The sequence below is a fragment of the Neovison vison genome, chromosome 1 (assembly GCF_020171115.1).
Source record: "Neovison vison isolate M4711 chromosome 1, ASM_NN_V1, whole genome shotgun sequence".
NCBI lineage: Eukaryota > Metazoa > Chordata > Mammalia > Carnivora > Mustelidae > Neogale > Neogale vison.
Genome location: NC_058091.1, coordinates 15719729 through 15741866, shown reverse-complemented (window position 1 = coordinate 15741866; position 22138 = coordinate 15719729). Strand labels below are relative to the sequence as shown.

Genomic DNA, 22138 nt, shown 5'->3' with positions numbered 1-22138 from the left:
ATGGTGAAGCGGCCCTTGCTGAGCTGGGGGAGGAGGGAAGTGGAGCAGAAGGTGGGCTGGTGGTCACGAGAATCGGAATAGGGGTGGCGGGGTTGCAGGATTAGGGCCAGGGACATTCCTGAGCAACAAGCGTCTGTTTTGCTCTGTGTGTCTGAAGCTCGTTCTCCGGGGCTGTCTGCCTTGATTTGGCGCCCAGGAAATGAGTGTGCATAGGTGTGTGCTGGGGCGAAGCGTGAGTTGCATCTCATCAGGGCGTTGTGAGGGGTGAGGTAAGTCAGGCAGAGAAGTGACTGTGTTTTCCTCCTGGTTAGTTACCCGGCTGCTGGCCCTGTGCCCCGGACCGCCCTGAGCAATGACAGAGTGGCTTTGATAGGCCCCGCCCACGGTTCACCTGTCTCCTGGGAAAATCAGAGCTGCCAAAGGACTCCCAAAGGCCATTACGAAACCAGACCGGCTTGCGTCCCTGTCCTCTTTCTCCCACACACGACCTGTGTGTTCCAGGCCGTTCTCCCTTGACACGCTAACGTGCTTCGAACACTCACAACACAACTGCACTCCTTTACCCAAATTTCTGACTTTTAGAATGTAAACGTCATGTTTTCCGCGACGACGTCTTGAACACACCTGGAGTGGGCTGACCACTTTGTATTTCGCCCTCAGCAAAACACCTTCTGAGGAAGGTCTTACTCTCCCCATTCTAGAAACGTCAGAACAGAAACTCAGCGGCGTGTGAGTTCTCTGCCCACATTTATAGAGCTCATACGTGACTGAACCTGAGTCAGACCCAGGTCTGTCTGAGTGCACAGCGCAAGCGTGAACCACATTCCACAGTGCTCCCAGGGGCAATGAAAATGCATTTATTTAATATACTTGATCCACGGTGATGTAATAATAATTTTCTATTTTATTTAAGCAGGTATATTACTAAGTTGAACTTTTCACTTCTTTCTTCAAGACTTCTTCTTAGATCTTTTCCTCCAAAGCTTTCAAAATCTGTTTATTCCTAGTAAACAAAAGAAATGCCTAATGGGCAATTTTTGTAAACATCAAAAAAGCCTTACCGCCTAACAAGGTTACGGTGAGCTGTTGGAAATTCGTTCCTGTGACTTCCAACCTCCTTCCGGTGTTATGATTCAGTGATGGTCTCTGGCTGACCCCTAGAGGAAAATGTGGGAATAGTACTTTTCTGAAATTAAATGTCAAGATGGGGTGTGGGGGAAATACTAAGTCCTTAAAGTCTAAGTCTATAGATACCAGGAAACTTCTTGGAAATAAGCATTTTCTTTATTCAAATACATGATATTCACACTCACTCTGCTCTAGATTGAGAATAAAGATAAAAGTAGAGCCTTCTGCATTTTATTTTTTTAAGATTTTACTTATTTATTTGACAGAGAGAGATCACAAGTAGGCAGAGAGTCAGGCAGAGAGAGAGAGGGGGAAGCAGGCTCCCTGCTGAGCAGAGAGCCCGATGTGGGGCTCGATCCCAGGACCCTGGGATCATGACCTGAGTCGAAGGCAGAGGCTTTAACCCACTGAGCCACCCAAGCACCCCACCTTCTGCATTTTATATATCCACCTGGTTCTAGAAATGCACTTCACAGAAATTGAGCTCCTATCTGTGTTTGAAATTAGTTCCAACTAGTAACCTCAAACTGACTCTATGATAAAAACATCAATGTCATCAAAATCTAACCATTTTTTCTGAAAATAAATAAATTGAAAAAAAAAATCTAACCATTTGTTTTCTCAAACTTATGGTGGTTGCATCCCGGGTTTTTTGTTTTTTGTTTTTGCTTTTTTAAGTTCCCTCCTGTCCTTTTTTTTTTTTTTTAATGAAATATTACCAGTTACCCTAAACCTTTTTATTGCACTATCAGTGCAGTGTGGCAAAATACAACCAAATTATTTTTAAGGTGATTTTTCACCCAATGTTTATAGATTAAGTTACAGGACCCTTGAACTATGAAAATGACACAGGGGGCAAGATAGGCTACTTAAAGTAATTTTTTTCCCCCTCTCTGCATCCTCAGGCCACAGGATTCATGTTAGGATAGTTAACTATCTTTTTATAATTCCCTAAACATTAATATTGTTGGCAGCAATAACAATGAAAAGAAGTCTTCAAGCTTTAAAGCTGCGAATTTTGGGGTGGGGGGAAGAAGAAAGCCAGAGTAGAGGATTATCTGGCCCAGTCCCTTGGTGGGCAGGTGGTAATTCCATTGGGTTGAGTGTCTATCATGTGCGTCTACCAGCACCCCTGAAAGTTGGGTCCTATCTTGCCCTTTAGGCCTTCTTCCCAGATGCGGGCTGTGAGCTTAGTACTGGTGTCTCCAATGCATAGCGTCCACTGTCCACCGGAGGGCGCTCGTCTGCTTGAAGCCCTTGAACTATGCGTTAGTGCCTCAAAGAAATAATGAGTTTAAAGCTTTTCATGAATCCCTTCTTCAGGTAGGATGTAGAGGTCATATAGGTCTTCTGTATGACGACAGGTAATTTAAAGAATAAGCCAAAAGTAATTGCAATTAAAGCGATTCTTTCTTTCTTTCAGGCCAAGCAAGCAATACTTGAAATGGATGCCATTCGTAAGTTTCATTCTCTTAATACAATTTGAAATTTTGTCTCCTTGCATGTATCATATTTTCTAGCTTAGAATTTATAAAAATTGTCAGTTGTAAGAAAGGAGCAGCTCTCTGTTCACTGTGGTAAAGAACAGAGCCGGCAGACGGCGTGATCCCTCCTCACACGTTGGCTTGCTTGTATGTTGATTTAACCTGGTTTATCTGTGAGTCAGCCGTGAGGCTGGCCACGTGTCCAGATCTCTGTATCAACTAAGAATGTGAGACCTGCTGCCAGGGTCAAGGCTCACCCTCCCTTCCACCGCCACCAGAAATCAGGGTTCCACACACTTCCCGCCACAGCCCCTCGGAGGGAAATCTATGTTGTTTACCTGCACAAATCACGCCAACAAGATCGTTAACGGTTTCCCTGATGCAGGTTTCGAAATTACAGCAGCTGCACAAGTGTGATTGTATTTCTAGGCTTAGAAAACACGCAGGAAATAAATAGAGGTGAGGTCTGTCCTACAAAATCAAAACCTCATTCAACAGCATTTATCACATCCTTGTTCTCTCCCACACGAAACAGAGTAAGAAGAGAATCGATGGCTTTAGACTTACAACTGGGTCTGACAAAAACTCTCACCTACGGTGTTTGAAGTAATTTTTGAGGACTCTTGCCCCAGGTACGAACACTGATTCGTGTCCCCTCCACGCAGCTGGCGGTTAGTTCTGCAGGGGAAACAAGAAGTGTTCGTGAGGTCGAAAGATGAACACCCCCACCCCGTGGCTGAGCACCCCGCCCCCATGTCATGCCCCACAGCTCCTGAGAGGTGACCCCTAAAAGAGGGCTAGGCTGGAACCCGCTGCCCTGACTTCTTGAAAAGCTCCCATTTTATTCGGGGAAAGCACCTTAAGTTTTTTTTGTTTTTTGTTTTTTTTTTAATAAAAATATTCTAAAGAGAAGGCAAGGTCATGGATGACCATGTTCGATTTAGGAGAAAAGACGGAGGAAGACGGCGGTCTGAAGCCATCTGCACCAAGTCCTCGTTCCCAGCCTGGGGTGGGTTCGTGGACACCAGTAAGGTTCTGTGAGTTCATAGGACAATTTTGAGCCACTAATTGGTACAATGTCCCTTTCTCCCAGGCCCAAGACTAGGCCAGAGCAACCCAGCCTGGGAAAATCCCCTCCTTTGCCTCCTTTGCCCTACCTTGACTTTGGACTTGGCTGGGTATGAGCAAAGCAGGCCAGTCCACTGGGCCAAATGACCTCATTTAGGTAACTTTGCCACCGACATTGGACCAACATGTGTAGTCTTTACAATCCTCAGAACTCTCTAGAATTTTGGACACTCTTAAAACCTTAACCCTATTACAGCCACATCCCAAAATTGTTTACCCTCAGACTTCATATGATCAGGGAAAGGGCTAGAGAACTTTAGGATTAGACCCAATTTTTTTCTTTTTCTTTCCTTTCTTTTCTTTCTTTCTTTCTTTTTTTTTTTTTTTTTTAAAGTAGGCTTCATGCCCGACATGGAGCTCAACAAGTGTCTTGAGGCCACAACCCTGAGATCAAGACCTGAGCTGAGATCAAGAGTCTGATGCTTAACCAGCTGAGACAACCAAGCACCCTAGACCCAATTTTCTTAATCTGAACTTTGTGTACCCCTTAGATAGATAGAAAGACATAATCTGTGAAATTAAATGAAAATCCTGGGTGCCTGGGTGGCTCAGTTGGTTAAGCATCTGTGTTAGGCTCAGGTCATGATCCCAGGGTCCTGGGATCTAGACCCGCATTGTGCTCCTTGCTCAGTGGGGAGCCTGTTTCTCCCTCTTCCTCTGTCTCTCTCCCTTTCTCTCTCTCTCTCTCACTCACTCACTCTTGCTTTCTATCTCAAGAAAAGAAAAGAAAATCCCTTTCCTGGTCAGAGAACTTAAAGCATTCATCAAATGTTCAAAAGAACAATGTCTAGAAAAATAGTAAGAGTCACCGTGCTGGAGGACAGCTTCCATCAGGGAAGAATAGCTCGACATCCCGCGCCAGCAGGTGGGGCACAGATGCCTGGCGAAACTGGACTGGCATGGAATTCTCCAGATGGCTCTGCCCTCCCTGAGAGCCTTTGCTGTGGCCGGTCACCACAGCCTGTCCAGTGTCTTGTGACAAGTTCGGCTCCAGTGACATTTATTTTAATAGAATTTTCTGACCTCTGTGGCTCATCAAGTGGCAAATGATCCTGGGTGGCAGTCGGAGGTTAATGACACCCGACACGTTTTAACTAACGTCCTACAAAGGGTAAAGACGATGGCTATGGCTCTTTCTAGAAGCTAGTGAGGGCAAAAAAAGAGTACACAGAAAGAGCATGCGTGTGTGCGTGTGTGGGGGGGTAAGAGAGAGCCATAGAGCACACGCACGTGCAAGAAAGGCAGCTTACCTTGCTGACAGATTCCTGGAAGTCCCAATGTAACCCAAAAGTCCCGTGATACCTACTCAACACCAGTTATGGGAAGGAGAGACTGTACCATGTCTGATGAAAAAGAAGAAATCCAGAGAGAGCCGAAACAAGTTGTACCCATCTGGGAAGTCACGGAACCCCTCCTTCTTACCGGTGTGTGTGGTTATCTTTTCAGATTATCCTGGGTTCTGTTACAGTCCTGACGGGGAGACAAAAGCATTGTGTGGTTCTAAAAACGGTTCTGCTCCATATCGGCTGAGAAGAAAGTCAGGTAAATAGGGGGTTGTGATCAAAATTTAATAATCTAGGGGGACAACTAATGAAAGGTCCTTTCAGTCTGACTGTCAGGCTTTCATTCTAAATAAAAAGTTTAGAACGAAAAGTTTCATTCTAAACTCTCTATTTTCTGCAGAATATAAAACTTACCAATCAACTAATTTTGCTTTGCATAGCATCTTACCACTAGCATGCAGTTACTTAAAACTTGTTGCCTACCACTGGGGCAACATCCTGTCGATGACACATACAAAAGACTTTTCAAGCCTAAATTTGTAACATGTGTTTGCTGAACCAGACTCTATAGCATTCTCTCAGCCCTCAGATCTTTCTTTGACTTGAATCAGTATTTAGTGAGTCCCTACCTAACCCCTTGCACTGTCCTAAGGACCAGGGATGCAAGAGGAAATAATACACATGATTCCTGCTTCTGAAGAGGTTATAGTCTGCTGGGAGAATCAAAAAGGGTGAATAGGTACCAGCCCATAATAGACTGTGGTAGAGGCTAAGTGAGCAGAAGTGTGGAAAGACAAAGGAGAGAGAGGGGGGCTAACTGTGTAGGAAGGAGAGAGAAGGCTTCTCAGAGCAGAAGACCTGGGATGGAGTCTGGGGGCCAAGGAGTCAGCGGGACAGGACTAGCATGTGCAAAGGTCCTGAGACTTGGGCCAGCATACGTTAGATCAGACCTCCAGTGGCAGTTGTGCAGCCTGGCTGAAACACGGGATGGAGGTAGAGGCAAGCAAGGCAAACCAGGAGAAGTGGCTGAAGCTTGACCCTGCAATGCTACAGAAGAATTTTCAGCAATGAATGTTTGCCTTTTAAAAAGGGAATTCTGGGGTGCCTGGGTGGCTCAGTGGGTTAAAGCCTCTGCCTTCAGTTCAGATCATGATCCCACGGTCCTGGGATCAAGCCCCACACTGGGCTGTCTGCTCAGCAGGGAGCCTGCTTCCTCCCTCTCTCTCTGCCTGCTTCTCTGCCTACTTGTGATCTCTGTCTGTCAAATAAATATAAAATCTTTTAAAAAAATAAAAAGGGAATTCTGCCTTGATGTGGAAACTGAGGGACGCTGTCCATCTAGTTTGGAGAGAGATGATAAAGGCCTGAATTAAGACAGTGGGGGGAGGCGGGCCATTATTGGGATCCCACAGAACTATGATGGATCAAAACAGGAGAAATTTAGAATGATGTTCCGACAGCTACTTGAGTAGGTAATGTCAGTGACGACTGGGTTGAGAAGTTGGTTAAAGAACAGTGATGGGAGGAGACTGATGAGTTTGAAGCATGTTGGGTTTCTTGGTCTGTGGGCACATTGGGGAATCATCAGATGGACAGCTAGCATTAGAGGTCCGAGGCTTGGGAGAGGAGTGCCTGAAGGACATGAAATTGAACACTGTCACCTTATAAGTGGTGGTTAAAGCTAAGGAAATGGCTCTACTAGCTTTGGGGAGGGTAGTTTTCTGTTTTGTGACCCCCTGATGGAGCAGCTTAAATCTTAACCTACAGCTTTGTCAGAGTGGAGGTCTTGCTGTTAAGTGTCTCTAAGTGATGGGGATTTAGGTATATTTGATTTAAAAAAAAAATTTCTAGAGCTCAAATTATTTGCCTGTAAACTAATAATTCATTTATAAAGAAAAAAACCTTGATTTGGTCTTGGAAATGATGGCGGCCTTATTTTTTTCTCCTAGAACCTTCCTCAAGGTCACATAAAGTTTTGAAGACCAGTGGTAAGTCCTAACATATCTTTTCTTTTTTCATTGTTACTGCTTTCCACTAAGTCAAACCCTACAAAAACATAAACACCAGATAAATTACAGATTGACAGATTTTATTAACATCTATAGTAGTAACCCATTATAATCAAGCCCCGCATCGGGCTCTCTGCTCAGCAGGGAGCCTGCTTCCCCCTCTCTCTCTGCCTGCCTCTTTACCTACTTGTGATCTCTCTCTCTCTGTCAAATAAGTAAATAAAATCTTTTTTTAAAAAATACCCCATTATATAATATAAAGCCAAATGATATAAAATGTCTGCAGTATAGATTAATAAATGTCTGCAGAAAAAGATTAATATCCCTATTATGTAAAGAAATCCATATGTCAAAGAGAAGAGACAAAGGACTCTTTTAAAAGGCAGAGAGGTGCCTGGTGGCTGAGGCCCTTAGCGTCCTGCTCATGGTTTCTGCTTAGGTCACGGTCTCTTGGTCACGGGATTGAGCCGTGCATCAGGCCCCATGCTCAGGGCGGGGTCTGCTTCAGATTCTCTTTCTCTCTCAAATAAATAAAGAAAATCTTTTACAAAGCATAATAAAAATAAAAGGCAGATAATATAATTGGGCAGTTCCCAAGAAAAAAACACAAACCGTCAATAAAATATATAAACGGCCATCCATGTTAGTAATCAGAAAAGCTATACATTTGAAGGAGATAAACAGAGGAAGCTGTAAGCTCCACCAAAAGATCTAGAAAAACAGGCCCTCCAAAACGAATGCTGTCTACATTTCTGCAACCTTTTGAAGCAAAGTTTGGAGCATTTAAATTTAAAATCCACATCTGCCCTTGACTCAACAATTTCACTTTTTTCACTTTTGTGAATTTCACAGTATACACTTCCTGTATAGAAGGGCTCGCCCAGGTGTGGCTGGATGTGTGTGTTCCTTGCAGCATTTGTAAGAGGACAGCCCGTAAAATGCCCATGTAGCGGGAAAGAGTTAAATAAATGGTAGTATATCTTGGATTGCTGCATGGAGCATTCTGGAATTGTCAGAAAGAACGGAGTGCCTCCTTCCCTACTGACAAGCATGTCCATGCACACTTAGCAGGAAATGTAATGCTGTATTGCACCTTTATTTTACAAACAAAACCGTGCATTGTGGTGGGCTGGGGTCCGTGGGCATGGGAGCTGGGAAGAGGACCATCAAACTGCCAAGTATGGTAATTTCCACCGGGTAGGATCTACGGAGAGGATTCGATCACGGTTTACTTTATATGCTTCCGTAACTGAACCCTGTTTAAAGGTGAGCCACACATCATCGAGGTATCTGCAAGGATGTGGCGATATTCAGGTCTCCCAGAAACCCACCTGTACTGCTCCTTAGTACAGCGCCAGGGCGACCCCCAGTGATAAATGCTGTCTGTATCATTCAGGGAAGACCAATAAATTATTTAAAAATTAACAGAAGCATGGTCTTGTGTTTAAGTGATTCTCATGGCTTAGGGCATATATTTCAGGTAATACATCTTTGGGGGGAAAACTTTGAAACTTATTAACATACATTAATCTGTTGCTGTCAGGGATTAAGAAAAGAACTTGACCCTCAGATGTACATAAGGTTTGGGGGGTTTGGGGGGTTTTTTGTTTTATTTTGTTTTGTTTTGTTTTTTAATGTACACTGCAGGATATATAACGAGGAGAACTGTGAGGTATTTTCTGAGAATTAGGTCTAAAAGACCCAGAAACCTCTCAGGCTTCAGTTACTAACAAGTGTTAAGATCCTATAAAATAGGGGTGCTTACCTATGTATGAGAACTATTTTTAATCCTCAAAAATTCTTTTAAAACCCTTGTATTTTTCAGAAACAGCACAAGACATCCAAAAGGTAAGCATAATCACATTTCTTATTTTGAAATGCTTACTTAGGCAGCCCTTCTAGGTACCCTTCTATATCCCATCCCCAGCCTATATTCCACATGTAAACAATTATTTCACATTTTGAGATGGACTTAAGTAAAGACTCAGCCTTATAACCTCCTCCCTGCCCCAGCTTCATTTCTCAGAACTAAGGCAACCATATTTTCATCTCCCTTTTCCCCCAGCTCTTACCTCAAAAGCTGTAAGGTTATCTAGGAAGTAACACATGCACCCCACTTTGCCACAAGACCAATGCTCCTACCTCCCAAAGGTTGCCCCCTTTTCAAAGCATTAGCCTTCGGTCACAGAGATCCCCTTTTAAGAATATGGTCCTGCTGCTTGTAGGAGAAGTAGGAGCCCATGTCCTATAATGAAACTTCACTCTATGAAGTTTGGACTTTTCTTTGTCCAATAAAAGCTAGGAGAGGGGGTATAAAAATGGTACACTCAATTGAAGAGTTATACCCAAATGTATTACCGCTGAAGAGTCAATATTATATCCCAACCAGAGTAAACCATGTCCAACTGTCCACTGACCAATTATCTATGTTAACAACTCTTAGAGAACTGATTATGGTTTCTCGTTTAATGTCCTATATCTGTTAGGACGGGGTTATGAAACTCTCTCCCCACAATTCTCCTGTGCCACTTCTTAGCACAGGGCCCAAGTAACCCCGCTAATAAACTTTGTATCTCCAGTATATCCAGTAAAATGTCTAAAAATCAGCACTCTTACCTCAAAGTAATTTTCTTAAAATTAGAGCATGTGAATTTCTTTCAGGAATACATATTTTTGTTTGGAAGCTTTTGAAATTTATTAGTTGGTTATTGTCCTGAAATAGAGCATGAGATTTTGATTTTTTTTTTAATCTATGTTGTTTCCATTAACAAACACTGCAGGAGGCACCTGGCTCTTCAAGGCAGCCAAACCAGGAGCACAGAGCTAAGCCCTGCTTGGTACCATGTTGGGGGATCACTCCACTAGCCCTAAAGATGGAATCTCAAGAGCTTGATGAAACTTTTGACACTAGTGATCAAGCCAGGTCTCCATATGGGGATTAACTAAACCTCATAAAATTAGAAGATAAGAAAGAAGTACAGAAATGTACTTGTTTCTTAGTGGTCAAATCCCATCTCTTGTCACGCTAGTGAACAATACCGAATGCAGGAAGAAGAGATGTACTAATCGTCAAAGAGTTTATAACAGGAATAAACTCTTAATAACAGCTTCACATTTCTCCCAGAATACATATTCCAAGGCCACGCATGTGTATGTGTGTGTGTGCGCGTGTGTGTGGTTTGGTTTTCTGATTAGAAATTAACATCACTCATATTTTATTTCCTAACAGGGATCTAAATACTACTTAATTAAATGTATTTTGAAAGAAAGTAAAACGTTCATTAGCTCATTAGTGGGTTAAGTTACATGTCTGCAACAAAGCCTCTTGGCCTAGAATCCCTAAACCAAGGCAATGCCAATCAGGAGCATGGCAGGTCCGCGGGTCACAGGGAAACCCTTAAGGTGCGCAGTCGGATTACTGACAGAGGCTTCTGGTATACCAGAAACTACAATAAAACTCCTTGCAGTCAAGCCTCAGATAGAAACCAGATACAATGGCCCTTGATACCTATATATGTTCATTTATAAAATGTTATTTACCAAAGGCACATCTGAATTATTTGAAGTATTTAAGAGTTTTCTGAATTTTGCTGATTCCCTGCATTGGGGTAAGGGATTTGGAGTCAGACTTGGTTTGTGCCCTAACCTTTCTAACCATGGCAGAGAGCCTGGATTTCCTTACTGTGAAATTAATACAATCATGTCTACATCACAGAGCGATTACGAACGCTAAGTGTGGAGAATGTCTGCACAGCCTATTTCTAAGTAAATATCAGTTCCTGTCCTCCTTGCCCCTTTTGCAAAAAATCCGAAGTATGTTTCAACTCCGTTAAAATCAACACTATTTACTGATCATTTGCTTTAAGACGATTATAGTCCAGTGAGAGAGATAATGTGTAAAACCAGAGGAGTGTCATATGGTGTGTGTCCACGTCACTAAAGTTCAATCAACATGTTTCTACCCACCTCAGGTTTCCAGAGAGGAAGGGTGTCCCCAGCGGACCTCCACGGGGCCATCTCCTGCCCAGAGGAACAGCCAGCCAAGCAGTTCTGCCGTTATCAGCGTGCTTCGCGGGGGAGGAGCCATCAGGAACATCTGGACGGACCACCAGATCAGACAAGCCCTGTTCCCGAGTCGTCGGTCCCCTCAGGAGAACGAGGATGACGAAGATGATTACCAGATGTTCGTGCCATCCTTCTCCTCCTCAGACCTGAACTCCGCCAGACTGTGTGAAGACAGCACTTCCAGTCGCCCCTGCAGTTGGCACATGGGACAGATGGAGCCCGCAGAGCCCGCCAGCTCTGGCCACCGGGTGGTCAGGCGGGCCAGCAGCGCCGGCGAGAGCAACACATGCGCTCCTGAAATAAGAATTAGGGACAGCGGCGGCTCTCAGTACAGCCCCCGACGGGAGCAGCAGGGTGACCCGAAAACAGAAGGACAGGACGGAATGACTCCCTTTGGGTCATCTATAGAGCTGACCCTCGATGATATAGACCACGTCTATGACAACATAAGTTACGAGGACTTAAAACTAATGGTTGCTAAACGGGAAGAAGCTGAGGCCATGCCCCCGACAACAGCCAGGGACCCCGTTCGCCCCAAGAGCACGCCAGAGCTCGCCTTCTCGAAGACGCAGCCGGGCTCCGAGAAGAGCTCTCGGCATGCGGAGAGGGACGGAGCTTTAACAGGTCACCGGGCCCCGAACCAAAGCACACATGAACTCCAGATGGTCGAGGAGAACATCTACGACACCATAGGGCTCCCAGATCCGCCCTCCCTGAGCTTCAAATGCAGCAGCCTGACGCGCCCCAAGAGGAGCACCTTCCTAGGTCTGGAAGCCGACTTCGCGTGCTGTGACAGTCTGAGGCCCTTTGTTTCCCAGGACAGCCTCCAGTTCAGTGAGGACGAAACCCCTTACCCCCAGAGACCCTCCAATAACGACTACTTGAGTTTGCTCTATAACTCCTTCAGCTGCAACCTGTCTCTCGGTGATAAATCTATCTCGGACAAACTGTCTGAGGAAGTGGACGAAATCTGGAACGACCTGGAAAATTACATCAAGAAAAACGAAGTCAAAGCTAGAGACCGGCTCCTGGCAGCCTTTCCCGTCAGCCAAGAGGACGTGCCGGACAGGCTGCACTCTGAGAGCACCCCCGAGCTGGGGAGAGAGGCCGCGTGCTCCGCGTCTACCCTCTCGCTTCCTGAGGGCCACGCTTTCCTCACACCACTGAGAGACAAGCCTGGCAGAGCTGGCCGGACCAACTGCCCGTTTGAAGAGGACCTGATTGCTAAAGAAGGCTCCTTGATGAGCCTTAACCGGCTGTCTCTGGCCAGTGAAACACCCACCCTGGAAAACCCTTACGACTTGGCCAACAGCAGTCTCTCCCAAACAGACTTGGAAAACCCTGCCCCTGGGATGGATGCCACAGATAAGACGAGAAGCAGGGTTTTTCTGATGGCCAGGCAATATAGTCAGAAGATCAAGAAAGCAAATCAGCTTTTAAAAGTGAGAAACCCAGAGCTGGAGCAGCCACTGGCCAGCCAGCAGCCTAAATCCTCGGACAAAGACCTGGCGGCCATCTTGGAAGAAAAGAAGCAAGGGGGTCCCGCCATCGGTACGTTCCTTCACACTGCTCTCCCTCCTTCTTGAAAGTAGCATGTGAGGAAAGCTTTCAGGTTCTAAAAGTCCTTGAGATGGTGAGAACGTTGCCACCCAGACGCTCACGCTCTCCGACTGAGACCACAGCCTCACTAACAAGCACCGACGAGGCCGTTCCTAATTCTTTTCCTACCTTAGCCCACAGAGTCACTCAGGTTGGAGCAAGATTCGGTCTTGCAGGGTTTTGTTGTTTGTGTAACATTGTCATTACCAGACGTGATGGTTTAAGGAGTTTTCTCTAATCTGAAGTGTGAAAAATCGCGATCCATTGAACCCGTGGCAGGTAGAGCTTTTCCATGTGTGTGTTGCTGTGTTGGGAGGAGTCGTGGCTTGTGTCAGCTTTGAAGATTTGGAAGCACATGGAATAGGGTTGCTCCAGAATCCCAGCCAACATGCCCCAACCCATCCTAACAGATGAAAAGGAGTCTTTTCCCACTTTCTAAAAGCTGGTCATGCTCTAACCTTAGGCGTTTCCTCACATATTTCTCTTACCAGTTGACTTTTTGTTTAATAGTTGTCCTAAAATAGCCGGTGTCAGGCACAGGCTTGGTCCAACAGCCTCGGTCTTCTCGGGGAGCTTCCAAAAAGTGTAATTCTTTTGGTCAAGCCACCTTTGTGGGGCAGAAAACTGGGATCTCTCAGGTATTATACTGATATGATGACGGCTAAAGATTTGACCTCTTTCTCTGTTATAAAGAAGTGCAGAGACAAAACTTGACACCAAGACCCCAATCTCAGTCAAAGAACATGGGTGCAAGTAAGACAGGATTGTCATGGGGAGAAGAAACCCCAGGGCCCTGGCTCTCCCCTCAGGAGCTTTTCACTTCTAGGCCCAGAGAAATTTCTGGGGTTAGGCCCCAGAATCTGCAATTTAAAACAATGTGGCCTTTTGACCCTATTTTAAGAATCCCTGGCCTAGATTTTCCGACAGAGGACCAACTTGATATCAGATGAGAGGAGAGCTTTCTCCAGTTAAAAGTAAAACCCAGATGATCGATATCAAGGCACACTGAGACACGTAGCAGGACGGTGACATGGCTCATTGGGCCAGATTAATGCCACTCACCCCCTTCCTTTGAGACGGATGTCTTGATCTCTGCAAAAAAACAGAGAATAAGAAGGGGATATCCAAATCCTAAATGAAGCCACACATTAAAAGTTACATGTCAAGAATCTAGAGGGAATTTTCTTAAGTTTGGAAGTATTTAAGAATTGTATAAAGCTTTACTCTTTTTCTAGAGCTACACGTAGAGTAAAATTTCCGATCAAATAGGGAAGGCACCGGAATTGGCTACCTGAAGGATTTTACTCTCTCTCTCGAGTTCTTCTTTTTAAATAAAGGTGAAAAGTGAATTTTGTATGAATGTAAGAGACCAGATGGCATATATTTTTCTCCTTGCAAAAATTTCCAGAATTAATTCATGTTATGACCCATGGAAAAAGTGACTGAGTTCCACCTGTAAAGGAGTATTTGGGAGCATAGATGGCATCGGAAGCAGTGGTATGTGACCCATGCCTCCGCTCACAGAACCTGGGCTGAGAGAGAATAGAACAGGGTTTCTGATGATGATGGATTATGCCAGCAGACTGTTGTTTCAAGGGTGGTAATCACCTAAGCCCGGTTGTTTTGAATTTGGACCATCCATTAAAATGCAGAACTCAAACCTCCATGCTAAATCAGTAGGGCTTATAACTACCTTGAATAGTCTTCTTTTTTACCCACCTTTTAAGTATACATAGGCGTCCCTTTGGGGTTTTCTTTTGCTTCTTTTTACCTTTCGTTTGTTCTCCTTTTGGTGTTGCCTACTGATGTCTTCTTGGGATCCCATGGGATCTTTTCTCAGCTCTGCGTCTGTATCCTCTCTTGACATGGTAGGCTACTACCGACGTTCTCCCCAACCAAGAGGAGGAGATCTCTCCAAAGTCATCTTCTGAGAGTGGGGTCTCCCCCGCTCTCTGGCAGAAGCACGTCCCTAGGGCCTGCCATCTCTCGGACCTGAGGAATCTTCCATCTGGGTGGATCGAGACCGCTTCCTGTGCCCATTAGGCTTTCAATCAGTTGACGTGATGACTCCTTTTCTCTCTCTTGTTTATCTGGGCACAGGACGTCGTAATCGAACGGACCGATTCTCCAGACTTCTTCGTATGGGCCTTGCCACTTTGCCAGGAGCTTGCTCTCGGTGTTGTCCGGAAGGAGGAACGCCCTATTCACCTGCTGAAACTCTCGAGCACCTTTATTGAACTCTCTGGCAGGGGTTTACAGGCCCCGGGCCAGATTTCTGCCTCTAAACCACCTGTCCAGGTCTAGTTACTCTCACCGTCCAGAGCCTGCTGTAGTAGAACAAGAACATTCTTGTTCAGTCAGACCTCCCTTCTCATAGTCTTTGAGGCCAACGAGGCCTTTGGGTTCCCTTTTTGGGTGATGTTTTATATGGGGGGAAACTCCATACAGGCTTGAGAGATTTTCCTTTTTGTGTAGTAAAGGCAAAATCACATTTTATGCTATGGTCTACATTTCAAGCAGCATCGGAAACTTTGATTTTAATCCTCTGTCTTGAAAACAGTCTGTCTCATACTTTTCTCAGCAAGGATCACTTTCAGTTTTTATCTGGACTCCTAAGAACGCCACACTTTTAAACTTCCAAAAGAGAAGTAAACCAGAGATAGCCCTGAGGTTGTCCTGAATTGAGAATGTACATAGACTATAAAGGGTATGAATGCCAGAACTGGGATGATGGGGAACTTTGATCCACCTAATACTAAGGTTTTTAGACCAGAGATGTCCTCTTGGGCTGCCTAATTCCCACCTGTCTGGTTAAAGAAAGCTAATGACAGCTGTTGCTTTGGAACCATTCTCTTATTCACGTTGCCATCAAACAAGTTATGCCAAGCTGAGACCAAAAAAATCTCTAAAACTTAGATAGACACTCTACCTGCGAGATACTTTTTATTCCAAATTAATAAGTGGCCAACTTTTTATTATCCAGAGATAAACTGCGCCCATTATGCATTATCTATGGGAAGCATTTTAATCAAAGGCTGCTTTCCTGCTTCCTCTTCTTTTCTGCTATGCCCCTGATTCTCTAGGCCGCCTGTCACTCTCTGCTGTCTAGTCTTACAGAAAGCACATCCATTTTTAAGACTATGCTTAAAAGAAGGAAGTCCAAAAATTATCTCAATAAGTAGTTCTCGAGACCAATTCATATCTAGAATTCTATTTGGTGCTCCGTATGGATTGGTCTCCCAAGAGTAAACGTGGACTAGCAGGAGTGATAAACTAGTCCGTGTCACCGAACGAGCAATACGAGATTGTGTGCGTGTTCGCGTGCGTGTCTGTGATCGCATGTGCAGCCAAGAGCTCAATGTTGGTGTCCACACTAAGTACAGAAGACTTCAGAGAACTGGATTAGAAAATGATTCATGGAAAGGGAAGGGCTTAGAGAGGGTCTTGAGCGGCTAATAGGATTTGATGAAGCAAAGGAAGAAGAAGAAGAATGTGATTAGGAAGAAAGAGGCATGGCAAATATTGTGGCTATTTTGAGTCATGCATGGTTTTAGATCATCTGGGCTATCGTCTGAAGTCAAAAGCTGATTGTTCATACATGACTCTGTGGTTAAACTTTGGTACTGAAAGAGTTGAACCAAATGTTTCAATCAGCTCTCATGGCTTTCCCACAAATTACCATCTTATTGGAACCTTATGAAAATTCAGGGCCTTCCTGACTTAGTTGTGGGATCGCGCATGGGGCCATCATATAGATGAGAATGGTCTGGGCAGGGCTAGCTGATGTTCAGGTGCAACTGCTACCCATGACTCTGTCTCAAGGTCCAGCTGCCTTTGTCTGGGCTTCGTACTTCATGGAACAGTGCAGGCTTCAGAATGGCTAACACAGACACTTTGGTGCTCATGTAGACTTTCAGTCTCGTAAGTGCCAAACTTAATTGGTATTGACAGTTTTTACTATGCCAGTCAAGGAACAATAGCTCAAGTTCTTGTTACTAGAAATTCTAAACTAATCTTCTCTGTGCTTCCAAGGAATTTGGACTTGAAAGCCTGAAGGATCTGAATGTAGGCTCTATGAGAAGTTAAACAGATGACTTAATCCTGATTTGGGGGATTTGGGAGGCAAACAGTCTGAGAAGTTTGCAATTAAATGCACACAGAATAACAGCACTTGTCATCTGTCCTCATAGAAGAAAAGAGTCGAAAGAAGTGGCAGAAACCCAACTAAATATTTTTTTTAAATTCAAGGAATAATTTACTAACAGTAGGTCATTAAAAATATAAATAGCTTAAGAAGAAAGTGCATATCACTTGCTGGTCATCATATATGGGAGAGATCCCCTTTGTGGAGACTGTGTAGACGTGGTCTGGGCAATTTATAGGATGCATGGAATTCTTAGGTTCTAGGGCAGTCGTGTGGATACCTGGATTGGGGTGACGGTGGTGGCGGCAGGGAGGGGACAGCTCTTGAAATAGACATCTCTGGGCTCTGTCTCTTAAATCATTCCAGGCCCAAGAGAATAGTCTATCCATAGCATGGTTCTGTAAATGTCTTAAAAAATGTCTGTGTAGGGGCGCCTGGGTGGCTCAGTGGGTTAAGCCGCTGCCTTCGGGTCAGGTCATGATCCCGGGGTCCTGGGATCGAGCCCCGCATCGGGCTCTCTGCTCGGCAGGGAGCCCGCTTCCTCCTCTCTCTCTGCCTGCCTCTCTGCCTGCTTGTCATCTCTCTCTGTCAAATAAATAAATAAAAAATCTTAAAAAAAAAAATGTCTGTGTAATCCACTGTCTGTGTCCTCCAAAGTAGAGCGGAAGGGAGACTGACCTCATAGCTGAATCTGAAGTAGCAGTAGCTTTCACGGACATAACAGTCAAATCCTGTTCTGGACAAATACTAGAGAGCATTACACTCTCAATTATACGCACAGATGATTCATTCTCAATACCTTGGGGGCCTAGATCTCAGTGCCTGGCTTCTTGGGGGTAGGAAAATAGACGTGGCCCAGTCAACAGACATGGTTCTGAACTCCTGGAAGGGAGGGCCTCCTGTAGACGCTGGTTTCCCAGACAGTGGCATTGGATGAAAATACAGGAAAAGCCACCAGGAGCAGACTCTTCTGGGAGTCCTTGTCTGAGAGCATTCAAGACTAGTGAGAAGTCAGGGGCAGCTACTGCTTGGTGGATTGTGTCATCTTTCTTTTTCTGAGTACTTGAGTTATTTGTCATTGGCCAGGGTTTAAGTACTGACCTTCTTGTTTTTATGATGCTTGTTTTTTTTTTTTTTTAGCATTGACACAGTTTCATGCTTATAAAGAACACTAGGAATTTTCATTACAAACAGCGAACATTTACAGACCTAAAATAAAAATAATCCAGAATTCAATCAGATTAAATGAATTTGTAGGGGACCTTTTTTTTTTTTACATTTTTATGTTTTATTAAACTATGGATTATTTTATTGAGTTCGCATTGCTTACTAGTCAGTGATGTAGTAGTCAGTGATGACTCATCCTCAAACGTAAAGGTCCTGTCTATTTATATTTTTAAAATCGGTCCATTAGAATGTTCGATTTTTTTTTTTTAATCTTTGCATGTGGAACTATTCCTCTGTATGTTTATTGTTTCCGTATTTGCCTTCCAGGGGCCAGGATTGCTGAGTATTCCCAACTGTACGACCAGATCGTATTCAGAGAGACTCCCTCCAAGCCTCAGAAGGACGTCTGGGCCAGCCCTCCAGAAACTCGCAGCCCCAGGTCCCCATCACCTTCCCAGGCCCAACAGAGCAGCGAGGACTGGCTTTTGCATTCCACCTACAGTAATGGAGAATTAGCGGATTTCTGTCCCCGGCCGGAGCCCGACTTGAAGTCGACACATCCCACTCCGGAGACTAGTACAAAAAGCATCCCGAGACAGCTGTCCACGGCTTGCTCTGTGCCTTCCCTTCCGTCCTCCGACCCTCTGCTGGGCTCCGTGCAGAGACACAGCGTGATAGTCCGTCAGCCCAGCCAGGAGCTCTCTCTCCAGGCCTACCTGTACAGCTCCTTGGGTCGGACAGGCCTCAGTGGTAGATGTCAGCCTTACAGCCGGTCCCAGTCCTCTTCCTCTATCCTGATAAACAAGTCAGTGGACTCCATCAACTACCCCGGGGAGGGGGCAAGGAAACAGCTGCTGTCTTTGCACAAAAGTCCGAGGTGTGAGAGCCACCAGGACGTGCGGCCCGGCCTGGCCGACTCCTGCCAGCAGGGCACTGAAAAACGCTCTGATCTCACGCTCCGAGACTCCCAGAAGGTTCTGGTAGTAAATAAAAGTTTACCCTTAAATGCCCAAAGAGCGACACAGAACTATTTCTCCAATTTCAAAGAGACTGGAGGAGACGAAGACGACTACGTGGAAATCAAGTCAGAAGAAGACGAGTCGGAGGCAGAGCTCGCCCAGGGCCGGAGGAAGACGTCGGACCCACGGGTTGCGGAGGCTGGCTTTTCGGAGGGCGCCTGCAGCAACGACACCTCTTACTCCTTGAACAGTCCATGCTCTCCAAAAAAGCCAGTAAGCGACAAGCTGGGGATGTCCCCCTATCTGGCATCCTATAGCGACCCGGACAAACTGAGTGACTATCTCTGGAGGGGGCCGTCTCCCAACCAGCAAAACATCGTCCAGTCGCTGAGGGAAAAATTTCAGTGTCTCAGTTCAAGCAGCTTTGCCTGAGGCTCTTTGGAGAAGTCACCCAAGTCCATGTCACGGCGGGGGAGGGGGGTGGGCTCATGAAGGACAGATCCCGGGAGGTGTTTTCTATGTCCCAGATTAAAACAATTTTGTAATATCCCAGGAGTGTCAACCATGCTTTCTTCCATGGCACAACTTTTAGAAACGGCTGCCAGGGCAGCCGGGGTTGTACTGTCCGACCAGTGTCAGCCTCTCCCGGGGTGTCTTCCTGACGCTGACTGTCTTCATGTTTCATGTAAGTCAATCTTACTTGAAAATGTTTTAGGTTTTTCTTTTTTTTTTTTTTTTTAAACCTGGTGGCCATGATAGTTTCTCCTGTGTCCTGGCAAGAGTGCCCCGAGTCTAAGAAAGGCAGCAGTCCTCTCCTCTCCAGAAGCCACGAGTAGTTGGATTCTAAGACCCAAAGGCAGCCAGGAGGCCTTTCCACATTGTTTGAAAGAGGAAGGGAAACAAACTAAAGCTGCTCAACGGATGATGCCCAGCACACCTGCCATTTTGGTTCCATTCGGGACAAGACCCTAGAATCACGTAAGCTAGAGATCTCTCGTGGGAGCGTGCGTGCACCTTGCCCGTCTCACTCTGCGTGGGTTGCTCCTACATCTGTTCACTGGATCGTAGAAATCGGGTATAGCTATGGGACGTTAGGGGGAGCAAGACCGATTCTCTAGAACCAAAGATCCTTACCTGTACTCCTGGACACATTCCAGAGAATGTACTGCTTGTTGGGTTTAGTTTTGATGGCTGGAGTCAAAGGAACGATCTCCTCCAGTGCTCAAAGGAAACTAGGACCAAGAAAATGCAAATGGACTTAACTGTTAGAAAGCATGGGGACAGCTTGCTCATGTCCTCCTGTGAATGCGGAAGGCAGGGGTGGAAGTAGGAGCTCTCCGTGCAATATTTTTGTGTGTATCTCTAATCAACACAAAGTAAACTGTGAGCTAAACTAAAACGCTTTAGGGCCACCCTTTGTAGAGCAGTTTTTCATGTGTGCTTTCCTGAGTTCGGTACCTCAGACCAATGACCTGATCCCCAGTCTTGAGGATTTCGTTGGCTGCGATGAAATTTATTTGCTAAACTCAACATAACATGGGGGCCTTTTCTCATTGTTTTGAGGCACATAAAAGAATTGGATCTTTGGCTACTAAGCTCTGACTAATATTCTTTGATGTTGTCATTACGGTCTTCAAACAACAGTCCCTTGTGATAATCAGGGACCAATCTAAGGATCTATGGGAGGGAACAGAAAATTAAAAGCAAGGCCTTAGGAGTAAAAAGCAAAAATCAAAGAAGCAAAAAGGAAAAGTGAAGGCCGATCTGTTGCTATTTCATAAAAATGTTCTGTTTTATGGAAGACTCCAGTCAATCCAACAAGGATGTTTTCTCAAACAAGAATGTTATATTCTCCTTTCAAGCAATTCTACATTCTAGAACCTCTTCCCCAGTGGGTTCAATTTTCATTGATATCAAGGGGATCTGGGCTTTCTATTTAAAGGGAATCTCTGATACTGATTTCAATCGATGCCCTCTAACCATAATTCTTTTCCTCTTCTTAAAGTCCTGCACCTCTGTTTCTTAACCATGAAACGTCAGATGTGACCATCCTTATTTTATAAACAGGTACTTCTGGCACTCGTTTTTTTCCTTTTAAATAACAAAAATAACCCCAGTTTCTTGCTTCTTTATACACTTCCTTCTTCTAGCAGCTTATAAAACCAAGTCTGTGTTGAATGGCATGGTTCTAGAAACATTCCTGCTTTCCCTGCCTTTCTTTAAACTCAATACAAGTTTCCAAGAATAAGAGTATCAGAAAAGACAAGCCCCATAGGGAAAGTATGTTCTCAGACTTGCAAGAGGTCGTCACAGGTGGGTTTGCAAAACAAAGTTACCTGATTTTTCTTGTCCTAAGAGTGGAGTTTCCTATTTTTGCCTTTTAGTTTGTATGAGCCCCAATTCTATATTATCCATATATTACGGTGGTGTCTTACTCTCAGACATTATTAATTCATCATACCAGTATCTCATTACACGGCTTCGATGTTACCTACAGGAGTATTCTCTGCTGCAGGAAGGTGGATATCTTGCTTTATAAAATGTCTGGGTGGTTGTCTTTATGTTCTAGGACAAGTCTTTAGCTTCATAGACCACTTCTGTCAACCAGGATGCAGATTTTGAGAGCTGTGTGTATATGTATAATCATGTTTGTGTTTTTCCTCAGAGTTACCAGTTAAATGCTTCTGTTTCAGATAGTTTCATTTGGAGGTGGGGTAAGATTGTATATAATTGGGGGGGGGAGTTATATGTACTTAAAAGTATGACAAGTTCTTATTAGGGCTCTGTACTGAAGGTTCAATTTTTTTTTTTAAGTTCACTTTTCACCTACTCTTTGTGCAAAAAAAAATGCATCTAGGAAAAGATAGTTTAAATATTGTATATAAGATAATGAAAATTAGTAATGCTCATTATTTAATAAAGTTTGTAAAGTACAAAGTCAATTACAGTGTGAATTAGTGTGTTTGTTCTAGGAATGTCAAGATTTCTCCAGACTACATTGTGTTGTAACTCTGTCTTGTCTTATGAGCCAGGCAGATAATGGTTCAGCGTTAATGACGATACACAATGTTTCAGAGACAGCATATTTTCTGTGTCTTTGGATTACTTTTAAAACACTGAATTTAGTGTCTGGGATAGTATGTGTTTTCTTGCTAGGTGACTAAGTTAGATC

General features: G+C 44.6%; 1 protein-coding gene across 1 annotated transcript in view; it reads left to right on the top strand.

Moving 5' to 3' along the window:
- Positions 1-21908, top strand: part of PLEKHG1 (pleckstrin homology and RhoGEF domain containing G1) — a 98314-nt gene extending 76406 nt beyond the window's left edge. The window contains exons 11-16 of the mRNA XM_044244071.1: positions 2552-2585; positions 5187-5282; positions 6973-7011; positions 8858-8880; positions 11004-12648; positions 18335-21908. Of these exons, the coding sequence (XP_044100006.1) occupies positions 2552-2585; positions 5187-5282; positions 6973-7011; positions 8858-8880; positions 11004-12648; positions 18335-19398 (2901 nt within the window). The 3' untranslated portion in view covers positions 19399-21908. The remainder of the gene's footprint in view (positions 1-2551; positions 2586-5186; positions 5283-6972; positions 7012-8857; positions 8881-11003; positions 12649-18334) is intronic.
- Positions 21909-22138: the final 230 nt, after the last annotated feature.